Source organism: Lissotriton helveticus, chromosome 5_1, assembly GCF_964261635.1.
Source record: "Lissotriton helveticus chromosome 5_1, aLisHel1.1, whole genome shotgun sequence".
Taxonomy (NCBI): domain Eukaryota; kingdom Metazoa; phylum Chordata; class Amphibia; order Caudata; family Salamandridae; genus Lissotriton; species Lissotriton helveticus.
Genome location: NC_136065.1, coordinates 934,227,265 through 934,244,749, shown reverse-complemented (window position 1 = coordinate 934,244,749; position 17,485 = coordinate 934,227,265). Strand labels below are relative to the sequence as shown.

General features: G+C 46.8%; 1 protein-coding gene across 2 annotated transcripts in view; it reads right to left on the bottom strand.

The window, feature by feature from the left end:
- IDE (insulin degrading enzyme) overlaps positions 1 to 17,485 on the bottom strand; it is a 1,242,012-nt gene that overhangs the window by 733,603 nt on the left and 490,924 nt on the right. For both annotated transcript variants that reach the window (XM_078643408.1, XM_078643410.1), the window contains exon 9: positions 532 to 623. In XM_078643408.1, coding sequence (XP_078499534.1) covers positions 532 to 623 — 92 coding nt within the window. The remainder of the gene's footprint in view (positions 1 to 531; positions 624 to 17,485) is intronic.

Here is a 17,485-nt window from a genome sequence, read left to right as displayed (position 1 = left end):
TACATAAGAAAACATACCCATTTCAACAGCAGAAAGAGCCTCTGTGGCAAGATGATATCAATAATGCATGTAAAACTGCTATACTATTGGCTGTTTCGGTCACATGAAGATATTTTGGAGCTTTCATTTTCGGGCTCTTGGAAATTGTTTCGTTTATCTTCATTTCAAGTCAATAAAAAAAAAAAGAACAAAGTGCACTTCCAAATCCTCAATGGATGTAAACACTTTTTTCACGTCTATCTTGGAGAACCAGAAACATCTCCTAACATAATCATGCATTTTCTGCCTTCCCTGGTTTTGTTATGATGCATTAAAGCCTCTTTACTAGAACACACAAGATGCATTGCACTGTGCAAACCAGTTGAGTAATAGAAAACAAAATGGCATTGTGTTAAGCATTCAACTCTTCTGCCTTCACAAATACAGGAAGTGTGTCAAGAATACTTCAGTAAGTATCACAAATATTGATAACTGTAAAATAAAACAAATGATACGTAGTAGTAATAGTAGCATTCACTGTGCTCTTCATACCTTACACTCCTGAAAAATCCATTCCTGTGGTCCCTCAGTGCGGAGCTTTTGGATATACTGAAACATGTGGAAAATGATGTCTTCAACATGTACTGAAAGAAATAGAACCATATAGAAAATTAAAATATTTCCAAAAACCTTGTTTTATCGCAGTAATCAAAAATGGTCCAAATGCTAAAAGTACATGGGGATAATCACACCAGTGGTGGCGTGTATGGGGAAAAGAAGTTACAGCTGTAACAGTTAGTAGCACTAGCACATTTGGCCGATTCACAACCTAGCTTGAAAAAATGCCTGGTGTCCAGTGGGACTTCGCAAACAGGAAACAAACTCCTAACCATGTTAGAGGGTCAGCTGCTGTGCTCAAATCCCAAAAGGTGACGGGTATTTTGAAAAGCTTACTGAAACATTATAGCCTCCATTTCATCATTTCACAGCCTCAGTTCAAATTAGGGGCACCGTCATGAAAGCTCCTACAGTTGTGAACTGAAGGAGGGAAAGGATCCTCTTTGCTCTAAAAACTAGAGGCACATCTCTCTCATATAAACTTAAATTGCAAGATCTACACAAAACTTTAAGTGATGCATATTTAATCAGTCACTCTCTTGAATCCACCCGTCCTAAGCAGATTAGCTGCAGACAGCACATGGCTATTCAACAATATCATTAAAAGGGCAAACCTGTTCAACATCCCTCTAGCAGCAGTGGCAATAGATGGGCAAAAGACCTTTGACAAAGTTTTGTGGACATTTCCGCGCTGTACATATTCGGGCTTGAAGACAAACTCGTCGAAATGGTCATGTCACTATAAAATGAGCTCAGAGCTAAAGTTAGGATAGATAGAACTATACGAACAATGTGCATGACAGGATTGCCTTTGGTACCTTCTGTTCTTATTAATCCTTGATGCACATCTGTGTACAATCAGCTGCTTGTGATTTCTGGGGAACTATGTGTGAAGCCCATGGGTGAACTCTTAAAAGCTTTGTCTGAAACCTAGATTCAATTCTAAATTCGGCAACTGAATAAATAGTCTGTATACTGCAGTCAAGTCTGTACAGTACAATTAACAACTGAATTAAAAAGTGAATGTAAATGCCAAACAGGAGAAACCGGCAACAATATTTTCATGTTAAACTTTCTGCACTGAAGGAAAATATACCAGAGTAATACATTTCTATATCCACCAGACTCTTTCAGGTGGAGAAAAATGTAACCTTTACTATTTTTTTCAAAACATGAAATACCTAGAGTACAATCATTCTTCACCGTGTACCTAGCATGAATCACTTGACAATAATAGCAAGAATAGAAAACGGGCAAACAAAGATGTGCATATTTTTATCTCAATCTATGAATACGTGTCATTCGTACCACCCAAAAATGTGGAATACCCACATGGTCCAGGTAAATGTGAAGGCGTTTTTACACAAAAAAAGTAAAGGTTACATGTGGACACTGGCTTACAACAGGAACTCCACAATTGAGAAAAAAAAGTATAACAGCAAATATTCTCCCATCCTGTACTGCCACACATCTTCAAATAAAAAATGATACCCACATATTAGTGAGTTCTGTAGAACACCGAAATGGGAGAAACTGCAATCATGTCAAGTGACATCTATAATACGAAAAGGTCAGTTGCCTGTAACAATCCGTTTGCTACCTCTAGAGCTGTAGATTAGCATGCTCTGCACAATGTTGTCATCTAGTGTTTTGTGCGGATGTTGCAGGTTCCTTTTCTTCCAAATGTTTTGGTTTCAAGGTTACTTGTGTAACCGCCCCCCTCCCACACACACAAAAGAAAACCCCACAATGCACCGAGTAGACTCTACCTCGGATTGTATTTTCCCCATACATGTGAGAATACCCAAGTATGGTTATGAGAATCAAGACAGTCTATCTATACTAATGTAACACAAAAAAATGTATTTGAAAGGTAATTAATATTGAAAAATCATAGTCTGAGTTGCATGCAGAAGTGTGCAACTGAATCTACAGCACTACAAACTGATTCTTACTGGTTAAGTGTTGTCAGTTTGCAGCATGTACGGATGTAGATCACATGCTTGCATAAACTTTAGAACAGCGCCCATCCCACTAAAGCAGTGGCTTTCGAGTTGTAGCGGAAAATGTGTTACTAAGTTTTAGGAACAGTTTGCCCAACTTGTGCTTCTTGGTTGTCATTACCGTCCACAAAGAAATGTTTGTTAAACATGGGAGTGGTATACAGTGTTGCAGCTTCAGAAATGTCTGCAAGTGGGATATTACCTAGGAAAGCCAAGGTGTCTTTTAAATGGAAGGGTATGTTTGGCCTTGGTATAGCAAACTTGAATACGCTTGACAATCTGGCTGTGTTGGTGTTCCTTTTAATCTTCTTGAACATTAAGTGCCCGATTTACAAACAGCCTCCGCAGTCGTGGCTGGATCTCCATGCACTGCAGTTTCTTATTAAGGAGCTCCCACCTCGAGTGGGGGAGCTTCCGGCCACAACTGCAGAGGCTCTATGTGAATCGGGCCCATAGTCTATCTGAGACCAGCAAAGGTGCTTCAAATGAAAGGCACTGTTACTGGACTTCTCAAATCTAGGCATGCCTTTAGTGGAGCATGCTAGTGCTCCTTTCTTAGGAGGCAGTGTCAGGTGCACCCAGGGTAAACCTGATGTTACCATTAGAGACAAACTTTCCCTTCTGGCCAAGATCCTTTCTGTGCATCTTGTTTACATCAGAGCTGCTCCATCTCCTCCCAATGGTACCTGTTGTATCGAGACAGTAGCCTGACCAAGTTGGTTATGGAGCACTGTGTAGGAATATCCACATCTAGTCCCAGGCCAGCAGCATCAATCTACTTGCTCTCTTTAGTCAGAGAGTTGTGGACATTTATATAAACCTCTTGTTTTTAGGGGAGCTTTAGCACTTGCATTTTGCAGCAGTGATGCTACCATTAAACCACATCTGGATATTTTTGAACCTGTAAAAGTTTGATTTTGTTCATGAACCTATGTCTACTGTGCTTCACATTATCGCAATTATATGTACAAAACAGTATCCCAACTGGTATAATGTTGAGGACAGTTAATAGGGACATGAATACAACATTATCCAGGAAGGAACAAGGAGACTCAAGATGATTTGTACATGTGCTCAAGGCATCGTTTTACTAAACATATTTTTCGGGATAGCCAAGTATAATTCACAGTTAATAACAGCACTGCAATTTCAAATTAAAGGATAAACAACCCAAAGTTGTACAAGGTGCATGAGTGAAACAGGTGAATACCACTACGGCGACACAAGTGACCGAGTGATCAGCGTGGGCGGCGCAAAGTGTTGGTGCATAAATATATACAGTGAGTTTTAAAAGGCACAGAGTGGTTTGTGGATAATTTCAAGGGAACATTTTTCATTTAACATTCTTGATGAAAACCACTGTGTGAAGGGCACCACCCTAGAGGACTCAGGGATGGCTTGCCCTTTGGGCAATTCCTCCGTATCAGGAGGAACTGCAAGTGGCGACATGACTACTTTCGAGAGGCTGATACGCTGACTAAGAAACTTATCGCCCGAGGATACCCCAAACTCCTGGTGTCAAGAGCCCGTAAAAGAGCGTGGTACTATCACAGAGAATATCTACTCACCAGACACCCTATTTCTGTGCACCTCGTGCAGGCCACCCACGAGAGCGACTCCTGCCATCCCCCCTTTTTCTCTTCCCCCCTCCCCCCTTTCCGCCCATCCACCCTGCGTCCTTTTACCCTGATGCTTGCCTTCTTTCCATTTACAGCACTGCGACCAACCCCCCCAGTCCTGATGATGATCCTAATTGTTACGGATCGAAACGCCGTCGACTTATCAGCAAGACCCTAGGCGCCCTTCACACAGTGGTTTTCATCAAGAATGTTAAATGAAAAATGTTCCCTTGAAATTATCCACAAACCACTCTGTGCCTTTTAAAACTCACTGTATATACTTATGCACCAACACTTTGCGCCGCCCACGCTGATCACTCTGTCACTTGTGTCGCCGTAGTGGTATTCACCTGTTTCACTCGTGCACCTTGTGCAACTTTGGGTTGTTTATCCTTTAATTTGAAATTGCAGTGCTGTTATTAACTGTGAATTATACTTGGCTATCCCGAAAAATATGTTTAGTAAAACGATGCCTTGAGCAGATGTACAAATCATCTTGACTCTCCTTGTTCCTTCCTGGATAATGTTGTACTCATGTCCCTATTAACTGTCCTCAAAATTATACCAGTTGGGATACTGTTTTGTACATATAATTCTCTACCCCAATCCCAACAAGGTTGACGGGTTTTCACTCCTGTGTAACTATACAACATCACATTATCGCAAGGCACTGACCAGTACAGTGAGACCTTTTGATGACAGCTGAACTCACGCCAATCAACAAACTAGATTCAGATTTTCAGCAATCCCACGTGGGGAATCAAGACAAATTCTCTCAAGAGACCGGGATTGATACCTGGTCAGAGGGTCTATGTAGGCTCTTCTCTGCCTCACATCATGCTACTCACCATGCTCTTCTTGTGTGTGGAGTTACTCGGTTTCAAGGCCGATGTAGGCTTCAAGGTCGAGTCAACTCCGGAGTCTACCTCAGCCCTAAGACAAGCAGTTCTGATTCTTGCGGTCAAGATGTAGTCTTATTAAGTCAACATTCAGGCAGCTGTTGAGGAGGCTTCTCCAGAGCATAGATTTGCTTTCAGAGACAAGGGAGCTGTGAATCAGTGGTCGGCCCCAACCGCCGAGGCCTTTTCGGTGGCAAGTATACAGTTCTCCTGTCTAGATGGGCACCTGGGATACTGCAGGACCATCCCCTTCTCCAACTAAATATGTCCCTTAGACGCTGGCCACGGTAGCTGGCATGCGAGACCCTTGGCACAGCATTTCACTCAAGCTTCAAATTATTTTTAAAAAGTCTTCATTTATGTGTTTTTGCAAGAAACAAAATTATGCAGCAAGCAATCCTACAATGTAATATTGCCACACTTCTCCCAATAAAAATGTATACTTTGCACTTAAGGGGAGGTATACAATGTGGGAGAATTGGGGAAACCCCATGACCATGTCATTGTTAGAGCCAACAAATATTTCCGTATTACTACGGTAATCAGGTACAAAGATAGCTAAAACCCAGGAAATCCAACTAAATATACACTTTTTGGAGGCGCGTGGCTTGGCTGAGCAGCAAGAGGCCGCTTGTTAAGCAGGCACTGCCGGCCGGGCTTTAGATCCTACATTATCCTTGCATTAATGGAGCGATCAAGCTCTTGAACTACCTGAGCCACACACTGCGTACTGCAGCGGCCAGGCCAAGCCCGATTACATAGCACAGATCCGCTCGGAGATGCGCGGACGTGCAGCGGCCTTGCTTTCGGACCGAGCGCCCTGAGACCAGCCCGTAAGACTGAAGGCGATTGAGTACCTCTGTTGGTGCTGCGGCCCCTGTGTGGCCGCGTGCTGCGGCTGTCCTGGGGGTAAGCAGGTGCAACTGAAGAAGCCACACTGGAGTTTGCGGCGGTGAGCGCCGCTCCGCATTGTGATTGTTGGCCGGATTGACTCGGAGCGGCCCTGGGGCCGCGGCTGGAACATCAAACAAGCTGGGGCGGGGGGGGGGGGACCCCCTGTGCGGTCCCGCCCCCGGACGTGCCTTCAGGTAATGCTGACCGAGGCGGACACCGAGACCGGGGCCACTCACCCTGCCCGCCGAGAGCTGAGTGCAATTTGGAGCGGAGACACCGTGAGGTGAGCATTGGATGCGGAGCCTCGCCTACGACCATGTGTAGCTTAGAGAAGTGAAGGTGCAGCCTACTGGAGCATACCCAGCTGCGTGACACGACTCTTGCACTGCCAACTGTAAGTACCCTTTGTGTCACCTGGGGCTGCGTGAGCTTGTGTGTGAGGGCAGGCCCTTCACGGCCCTTGGGCGGCATTGGGACCGTGCCGCGCTGCCGGGGCCCTGTAGACACGAGGTAGCAGCGGTTCATAGGGAGGGACGGAGATGGGTGCTGGTTCTAGGCGCGGAGGGAGTGGAGCGGATGGGACCTGTGTACTCACGCTCCCTGCTGAGGCTGGGCCCCGTGTGCTGCCGGATCCTTCGCCGCCTGGCTGCCAGGCGCTAGCCTCTGTCCCACCTGGGGCCTTGCTGCGTGTGGAAACGGGCTGCGAGGTGGATTGAATCTACGTGCCCCTAGCTCCCAGTATCATCAGTCAGCGACAGACTACAGCACAAGACTCAGCCTGATCACTTTTTCAATGTGCAACGATACTGGCAGATATCATGGGGGAAAACGATCCAAAGCAACCTAAGCTCATGTTTGAGAACAAGCGTCCGTCACACCCATACCTATGGACCCTGGCTCTGAACCGGAACTTGAACCTCAGCATGGAGGGAACTAGCAAGAAGATTTGCATACAATTATGCTGGAATTGCGCACAAACCTAAAATCCATAGACACTAAGCTCCACACGTTCACCTCTAGATTAGACTCTGTGAAGCAGCAAGTAGACTCCCATGACACCAGATTAGAAGTCGTGGAAAACCGCGCAACTGAAGCCCATGAATTTCAAGTCGAATCCAAGGAACGCTTTCTGAATATGGAAAAAGTTTTGTCGGTAATCCAGGCAAAGAAGGAAGTCTTGGCAGCACGCTCCAGGCACAATAATCTTCGCATTTCTGGAATTCCCGAAACGACAGCTATACACAAAATGGAGCTATACGTTGAATCCCTATTGCGTGAACTCTTCCCTACGGCACTATCAGCTATGTTTGTGGTGGAACGTTAAAAAAAACAGTTGATGGACAGAATGCAGAACAATGTCATACATTCACCCCAGTGCAGAGATCTGGGCCTAAATCCATCATATTTTTGCTCACCACACCAACCCAGTTCAGACATGACCATATGCAAATCAGCCTTGACCCTGTGCCTCATGGGAACAGTCCAGCCTGAACTGCCAAGCCATGTCTTCCCTGGACCAGAATCAAGCGTCCTAGGACCGGTTTCTGGCTATCAGCGGTCTTCAGCCAGGATAGCTTGACTCCAGTGGTGTGGAGAGCAAGGGACTCGCGTCTGAGCATACCCGTCCCACTCGGGGTGACAAATGCAAAAACAACAGTTGATGGACAGAATGCAGAACAATGTCATACATTCACCCCAGTACAGAGATCTGGGCCTAAATCCATCATTTTTTTGCTCACCACACCAACCCAGTTCAGACATGACCATATGCAAATCAGCCTTCACCCTGTGCCCTGTGGCTTGGCAGTTCGGGCTGGACTGTTCCCATGAAGCACAGGGTCAGACTGATTTGCATATGGCCATGTCTGAACTGGGGTGGCAGAGAGGGCTAAAGAACGGTGATGGATTAAACCCAGATCTGTTGACTGGGTTTGAGTGTTTGATTGGTTCAGATGCTCCGTCCATCACCACCCCCTTTTGTACCACTTTGTTCGCCATAAGTTGGCAGGGTATGCTCACTTTGCCACTGGATTCAAGCAAGCCGGGCTGAAGACGGCTGAAATGCCAGAAACCGGTCCTCGGAAGCCTGTTTCCGGTCCAGGGAAGGCATGGCTTGGCAGTTCGGGCTGGACTGTTCCCATGAGGCACAGGGTCAGACTGATTTGCATATGGCCATGTCTGAACTGGGGTGGCAGAGTGGGCTAAAGAACGGTGATGGATTAAACCCAGATCTGTTGACTGGGTGTGAGTGTTTGATTGGTTCAGATGCTCCGTACATCACCACCCCCTTTTGTACCACTGTGGTGGAAAGTGTGCATAGAACCTTGGGTCACAGACCTCCAGTTGGCAGCACAGCTAGGTCCATAATAGCGCGTCTCTTAAACTATCGCAACAGAGACTCTGTTTTAAAACTGGCCAGAGATCACAGGCCCATCAGTCACCAGGGCAACAATATCTCCATCTTTCCTGATTTTACCCCCTTGGTCCAAGCTGCATACAAAGAATTTCTTCCCACTAAACGCCTCTTGCAGCGAGCTAAAATCCCACACGCAATGCTCTATCTGACCAAGCTCAAGATCTCATATGACGGCCAAGCCCACTTCTTTACAGACGCCAAATCCGCCCATAAATATGCAAAACACATCTGCTCTGGTCAACGCTCACCTCGTCCTTCAGAACACGCTGGGAAAACAGCGGAACTTAGCAACAATGACTGATGGCATGATGTCACCATGTTGCAATATGATGTGCAGCTTTGTCCACACAACTTCAGTAATTTCAATGTGTTTCTGACCGGGACGCTGCTCCTTTACATACTCTTACTCCTGGCTCGCTGAACTCGTCAGCATATGCTCCCTGAACACTTTGGTCAGCCCAGCCACCCTGCCATGCGTGCAGGGCAGTTTGCTGGCGACCCATGCCCCCACAGGGAGAACTCCCATGGTTACGACTACTTGTTTTGTTTGCAGGTTTGTTGGGGTGGGAGGGTAAGGCTTTCACAACCTGTTTCGGGGGTTGGTGTGGGAGGGGGGATGGACACGGGGTTCTGCAAGTTAAATGGTAAGTTGGAGCTCGACACTAGAACATCGGCTACATATGATCCATATAGCATCTCAAGCACGGACACTACATGCAAACCTGTAGATACACGCAAATCAGAGTGTCTGAGACACACCTGCCTCATCACTAACCATACTCAATGACGACAGCCACATGCATCAAATGGAACATACGCGGCCTTAATAACCATAGAAAAGCCGGAATTAGGTGCAGTCCCGGTACCGGTCCCGGTTGTAAAAAGCCTGGGGTTGAAAATTGACAACTATCTATGGCCTGCCAGGTTACCACAGTGGTGGAAACCTGTATTGGACTACTCAGGCAGTTATGGAAACTTGCTCCTCTCCTGTCAACATCTTCATTACAGTCAATTGTCTCCGCCACTGTCATCTCCAGGCTGGATTACAGGAATGCCCTTTACATTGGCCTCCCCCAGAAACTTATCAGGAGATTGCAGGTGGTGCAGAACGATGCGGCCAGGCTCATTTTTAGACCTTCTAAAAAGACACGCGCTACCCCTCGGTTATATAAACTACACTGGCTTCCCATTAAACAGAGCGCGCAGTTTAAGGGTCTATGTATTGCACACAAGGCAATCTACGGTCAGGCACCCAAATATATAAAAGATCGCTTGGAGAAATATGTTCCTGCCCGGTCTCTGCGATCATCTGAGGCCTGCCGTCTAGCTCCCCCCAGCTACATCTCTAAAACTAAAGGGGGTAGAGCATTCTCTGTTTTCCTCCTGCAAATCTGGAATGATTTGCCGGAGTATCTATGCAGGGAACGGGCTCTTCTCACCTTTAGGAAACATTTAAAAACGTTCCTATTTAGAGATGTGTTAACAACTGCGTAATTTCTGCCACAGTTGCTACCATTCTCTATCTGCCCTAGTGACTTGCTCACTTCTCTCTAGAAGCGCTTAGAGACCTGAAGGTGATTTGCGCTATAAATGGCATATAACATAACATTAGTTCACACATACTTGATAAAGCATAAGATTGACACATGTTTCTTGCAAGAAACGCATCTCCAAAGTGTCAACGACTCCAAACTACATCACAGATATTGGGGGAGGTGCACTCAGTTGTATATTCTAACTATGTGAGGGGGACAGCAATCATGATATGACGCAACATTGGCTCGGCCACGTCTAGCTCGATTATTTATCCTGATGGATGTTACGTCTTACTGAAAGGCACCTTACACACCACACCCGTAACCCTGGCTGCTGTATATGGCCTCAATACGGACGACCCAGCCCTATTTTAGACTATCTGGTCGAAAAGTATACTATTGGGGGATGAGTCGATTATATGGGGGTAGACTTTAACGTCGTTTTGCAAGACTCTTTAGATAGGGTGGGAAGCACTAGAGCACTGCACCCCAAATCAAATAACATATGCACTACTATAATTCTAGAACACGATTTCATAGATGTCTGGCGCTCCTGGCTTCCACAGGCCTGAGAGAGAACTTGCATCACCGGCTTCCATGGGGCATGGTCCAGACTCGACTACTGGTTATTATCTAAGAATGTAGCCACTTGGACCACCGCAGTCAAACACTTGCCACGCACCCTGTCTGATCATGCTCCGGTGCTGTTCACCTGGACTATACCACTGTCACTATCACATGCTTTTAGGTGGCGCCTACCGCCACGTGCCTTGTCGGACGCGGTCTTCAGAGAAAAGGTACGCGAAGAACTCCAGCAGTACTTTGCTACCAATGAAAAATCAGTAGACTCACCCTCCACATTGTGGAAAGCCTTTTAAGTTGTCATAAGAGGAACCTGCATAGCTAAGCAATCTGGGATCTTAAAGTCTATCAGGTCCACCTTGAGAAACTTTAGGAAGAGATACATCAAAAAGAACTAGTATACAATCACACAGTTATCCCTACACATTTAGCCACTATTCCGGAGAGGATATCCGAGTATGAAGGGGAAGCGGTTAGTGAGACACATTTCCTGGGGAAAAATGCTTGCGCCCGCAGGTACGGATAGGGGGACCGCCCGGGTAGAGCCCTAGCGTGCTCACTTAAACCACATACTCTTCCTCATACATAGCTGAACTGCTAGACATGGATTCCAACCCAATCCGGGGTCAGTCAGCTACTCTAGGAAGAATAAAGGAATTTTTTCACAACTCTCTACACTGCCACACAGTCTAGCCCGAACCCTGAACTGCAGGCCTACCTGGACTCCATCGAACTAGTCTGGTTGAGCGATGCCCATCGCGAATACCTTGTTGAACACTTCTCAGCAGAAGACATTCGGATGATTAGAGGTCTGCCGGGCGATAAAAGCTCCTGGTCTTGACGGGCTGACACCCTCCTTCTAATAAACCTACACTGAAGAGCTGGCACCTCACTTATTAGCAGTCTATCAGGAATCACTTGAAAGCAGATTCCTCCCTTCCACAATGCGCAAGACTATGATGATTCTAATTCTAAAACAGGACAAATAATCCAATATGTGTGATGCTAATCGTCCTTTATCTCTGATAAACATGGACACAAATATACTTGCTAAACTGTTTGCAGACAGACTGCAGCCATTTCTCCCGGTTGTGGCCAGACCGGACCAATCAGGGTTTATACAGGGGGGGGCTCTACCTCACAGAATTTGCGCACTTTTATCTCAGTGGTTCACCAAATTGACCCAGACTTTCCTGCCTTGGTGGCTTCTCTGGGCACTACCAAAGCGCTCGTCTCCCTGGAATGGCCATTTCTCTTCACCATACTACCTAGAATTTGTTTAAGCACAATAAAAAAAAAAAACGTATCCAACTACTTTACTCGCTCCCTACAGCCAGACTCAAGGTAAACGTTCTAATATCCGACCCGTTCCCTGTGTCCCGTGGCACCGGACAGGGGTGCCCTCTTTCGCCCCTGCTATTTGCAATAACAATGGAACCTCTAGCAGCTCGGCTGAGACAACACCACACAGCTAGAGGACTGGGGTTCTCGGAGAAGGGCCTGATAATATCACTGTATGCCGATGACATCACACACTATATAGGTGACCCGGAATCTAACCTTAACCCGGCACTGCGCGAGATCCTACTGTTCAGTGGCATGTCAGGCATACAGGTGAACTGGGCCAAATCAAAGCTCCTTGCCCTAACGCCGGCCCCTATAACGCTTGCCCTGGACTTTCCCCTGACCTGGGCAGACGGTGCAGTAAAATATCTGGGAATATGGCTTAGTAGGGACCTACAAGAAATATGGCACCTGAACTATAGCAGGTTGATTACTTTGGCTCGAGACCAGAATAGCCATCTGGGCAAAGATGCCGCTGTCATTGGCTGGCAGAATTGCTACCACAAAAATGATAATTCTGACCAAACTCCTGTATTTGTTCGTTAACATACCCCTCATACTTACACAAGCCTTTTTCCGACAATTGCACTCTCTCCTCATAGCTCACACTTGCGCCGGGAAACAACCTCGCATTTCTTAGGAGGTGCTGACACTGCCACTCGAACAGGGGGGACTTGGAGCACCGGACATTTAGGTCTATGCGTGAAGTGCACAGGCACAGTACCTACACTTCTGGTCGCAACTCACACCATTGCAGCCTCATGTTGCGATCGAAAAAGATGTTGCCTCCCTTGTCCCATTACCAGCAGCACCTTACTCTGCATACAAAAGACCGCGTGGGACGGTCTTCGACGCCGCGCAAACCTGCCATAACTATATGCTCCATCGATACAACTCGCTAATCACCCCAGCATTCTTGTTATGCAAGACACTAGCTCTATTCAACGCGCACACCAGATGTGACTAGACACGTTTAATGACCTGTACCCAGACAACAAATTCCTGGATAATCCGTACAGTCCAGTGAACACTCAGACCCCAATTCTGGAACTGTTTTTATATTACCAACTTAGAGCCCATTGGAGCCGGCGCAACTAGATGCGTTAGAAAACATCCTAACTCAGCCGTCACCCCAGAAACTCACTACTCTTATATACAAAGGGACACAACGCACCTCGCTGGTCACGACACCCTCAGTGTTGGAACAATGAAACAGGGATCTAACCCCTCCCCCTACTGAGGAACAATGGGCACCCAGCTCCGTCGTCTCACCCAACTAGAGGCTCAGGCTCATACACTTCAAATACATACATAGGCTGTATCGCACGCCCATACAACTACACCAGATCTGAGACCAGATGACACATGCTGGAGATTCGGTACTGCTCAGGCCTCCTTCCTCCATTTAGCATGGACATGCTGGCCCATTTCACAATTCTGGCACAAGGTATTTGATATTATTCAAGAAGTGACAGGATTCCAACTTAACCGCACTCCCCTCACAGCTTTACTGGGCCACATGGCGGAGGTCCCCCCAAGCACAGGCCGCCTGACGGCCATGATGCTCCTCCTGGCCAAGCGGCACATTGCGCTACTCTGGGGAACACAAAGCGCGCCCAACGTAAATAGGTGGATACAGAATATTTCTTACATCCAGGAGATGCTAGCGGCGTACTGGGATTTAATGCCCACGGCGTCTAGGCCCAAGGATATCTGGACTCCGTTTGCCACATGGGCAGTTACACGCATCGCACCACCGACCCCTATAACTTAGCCTCACAATCCTCAAAAACACCACACCACCTTCACCTGGGTCCTAGCCTGGTTCCACTGACTCATTGGGCTACTTGTAGGGGACCCTTGCCGCACCCCTACACAAGAGTGGACTGCAGGTTTGCGTGCTGCAGATGCAACGAGGTGGGGGGAATTAGCCTCCTGTAATCACACACCTTATTTCCCCCAGTCTAATAATAGGATAAGGCCCTACTGTATTGTTTAATGTGACTTGCTACTCAATTCGCATACTTATAGTGAATCCGCACTGCTGACTATATTTGTCAGAACATCTGTTTGCCTGACATTGCTTACGTTGTCCGTGACGCTGTGTACCTCCCATGTCTTATACGATGTGTATTTGATGCACAATATATAAATAAAGTTTTTAAAAAATTCTACACTTTTCATTAAATAAAACCTTGGGATTCCATGTTCAATGTGCCTTTTTATTACAGGAATTGTGGGCTAGTGGATTGGTAGGATATTTGCTTTTTGATGCAAATTTTACTCTTTTACAGCACTTACATATTTAGAAATAGTGTGATATATGCAGTCAAACAGATAAGGAGAGCTTATATGTCAGATTTCAGTCATATCTCCTTAGACTGTCCAAAATCTCCTGTTAAAAATGTGAGTGGTTGGTGGATATCCCTGTGTGCAGGTCAAAGAAGAGGCTAAAGACTGTAGAAATCCCAATAGCCAAACTTCAGTAAATAAAAGGAAAAAAGGGCCTGCAATGGCAACTGACCTAACCAGATTATTAATTCCTGTCCCTCCGCCATGTTGAATGCTCATCCTCAAGATACCCCTGCCCACATGAACAAGCTTGAACTTAGTGCAATAGTGGACATGGCTGCATGGCTCCAGAAGCACTGCCTGGTTGAATGGTCAGATGGCTGGGATAGCAGATGTGGCCCTGCGGCAAGTGACTACTAAGGTGGTTTAGAGGCCTCCGCTGATGAAGGCAGGCTGACCCAGGACACGTGAGGTGGGGGTTGGGTGGGAACCTGCAGATCCGACAACCCTCCCCCTTGGGGCCCTGAGTACCCTGCATGAGGTGATCGCTTGTACCCGCATGATTCAATTGTTTATGGGGAGGCCTACCTGATTTAACTGCTGGTGCAGACTTTCTGGGGCAAAACAAACGAATCTATGTTCTGCAAGAGTGGGCATTTGTATGTTATATGTATCTACTGAGAACCACCTGGTACACATCCCTGTGTACCATGCCTACAACTCACTGCCCTGGCATAGATCAGTCACCCCTCTGGCTAGGTGTGAGTACAGGTGCCTGAGCCCTGTACCCTTACAATGTCCAAGTCTCTTCTTAGACATTGTAAGTGCAGTGCTGCCATTAAGAGTATATGGTGCTGGGAGGTGGTCACTACAAACTCCACAGCACCAGAATAGCTACACTGAAAACAGAAGTTTGGTATCACACTTCTCAGCACATTAAACCCACACTGATGCCAGTGTGAGATTTAATGACAAATACACACAGAGGGCATCTTAGAGATGCCCCCTGAAAAACGAACAACAACTAGTGTCCAGGCTGAGTGTCTGCCTTCAGCAGCGACTCGAAGCAGATGTACGGCGCCCGTGTTTTTTTCCCGACCGCATAGACGGAGGAAAAGACCATCCAAAATTTAAAATCCTGAAACCGACTGAAACAGCGGCACACATCCGCACAGCTACGGTATTACAAAAGGACTCCCACGCTGAGGACTTCTTCCCATGACATTATAAAGGGAGAATAGCGCCTCTCAAGGAAGTAACTCCAATATTGGGAGTGGCACATATGAAACTGTAAAGGTGTCAAATAGGAATTCAAGCCTACAAATTTCGAATCAGATCAAACCACGTTTGTATGTACATCATATGGCCCACACCTCAAAGAAAACATAGGAGCCATAGGAAGAGAAAGGCCATTATCCCTTTCTTTTTGAGGTTTATGAATGAAACAATTGATAAAGAGAGTCTTTATTTGGTCTTGATAAAGATGGAATAAACTAAGAAAACCATCGAAACGCGTTGACGCCCCAACTATATACACAATCTATCTACTCAGCATTTTTGGAGAAAAGGAGGATAATGTACTAGCCACCTGGCAATGCGAGTTATACCCCTTTGTTTATATAGATATGTTAATTTTCAAGACTCATTAGTATGGTCTGTTGTTGTAACTCTCTTTTGCTGCTATATTGTTTTTTATGAGTAGTCTTTGTCATGAAATGTAATTGTTTTTAATGTGTTGAACTGAAGATGCAGTTCTTTTAAACTGATGAATTCAAACTACTTTCTTAATAAAACAAATGTGATATCATGTTAAATTTTCACAGTTGCCTTTGAGTTATATGTTATGTAATTTGTCCTTTCATTATATATGACACAAAAACTGACCATAGGAGGAAGAGTGAGATAAGTGAATGAATGAGAGTCAGTACAATTTGCCAATCAGAGAATTATTCTGTTATTTTAACGTATAGAATAGGTTTCCCCACAGGATTTTCTTTCTTCTACTATTGAAGTGCCCTAATCCCTTTGGGTGTCAAAGGGGCACCTCTTTTATCTATAGATAGGATGCCTTAAGCTACCACCACAAGACATGTTTCTGGACCCCCTGAGTAGAGAGCATGCTGCTCTCGGGGGCCTGAAACAATGCACATGCTGGGGCGAGGTACCAAGCCTCCTACCACAGGATGGCAGGGTCCAAGGAGGGGAAGTTTCAAAGGCTTGCCGCCTTTGTGAGCTTCCCCAGGCCACTTGCTGCTTTCAGCAACTGGTTCCCACTGGTCCTGACCCCCACATTGGGCAGGAAAACCGGTGGGAAAAACAAGTGAGGAAGAGAGGTATGCCCAGCTATGCCACCTCCACCCCTCAGGTGGGGGGAGGCGAGGTGAAGCACAACCCTCAGTCCCCACCATCTTGCAGATGGGGTGACTCAGCCAACCAGCGAAAGGCTTATGCCCCCCCCCCCCCCACTGGAGTGTGGCATAATAGGGGTGTCCCCACCCCAGGGAAGGGACCCATTGGTCCCAACCTTTTCACCTACCTGTAACACCCATAAATCTAGTATTTAGGGGCACCCCAGAACCTTGCTTTCACAGACAAGAACCCGCAAGAAGAAAAGAAGAAGAAGGGCCAAACAGCCGTGCAAAGCCAACAAGAGGAGGACACCCACTGACTTGGCCCTGGCCCTATTGATTGGTCCCCACCTCAAACCGGCTCCAGCGAAATCCCTGTGTGTTCTGCAGCCAGCAACCTTGAGAAACCAGGAGGACCTGCCTGCTTTCAATCCCAAAGACTCTGTCTCCCATGAACACTGGATTTGTATAGACTCCAGCTTCACAAGGATTCGCGAGTTTGCACAACTCTGCACTAGATGCCCACGGCCCGAATTCGAGTGCCCAACACCAAGAGGAGGTCTCCCCGGCAATCCTGACCCGAGATTCGGAGACCCCCTGACCTGCCTCCAGCCCACGCCTGCAGCCTCAAACTGGAAGGTCCCCCCAACGCCAGGAGGTGGTAAGAAGATCCGACCCTAAAAGGCAGCCCTCAACCCAACGCTCACGGTCTTGGGGGCCCAACCGGCAGTGCCTAACCAACCCCCAACATCCCAACTAACCTCTCCAAGTGGTGGTCGCACCCAGAAGACCTTCGTCCTCAAGCCTGCAGTTCTTTTACAAACCGGAGACTCCCCTCTGAAAGCTACGGGGCGTCCAACGCCAAAACAGCACTCTGCACCCAGCCGCCCAGTGCGCTCAGGGTGCAACTTTTGTGCTGGCCTAAACCCCCATTTTCTCTGAGCTTAAGTCCAGGA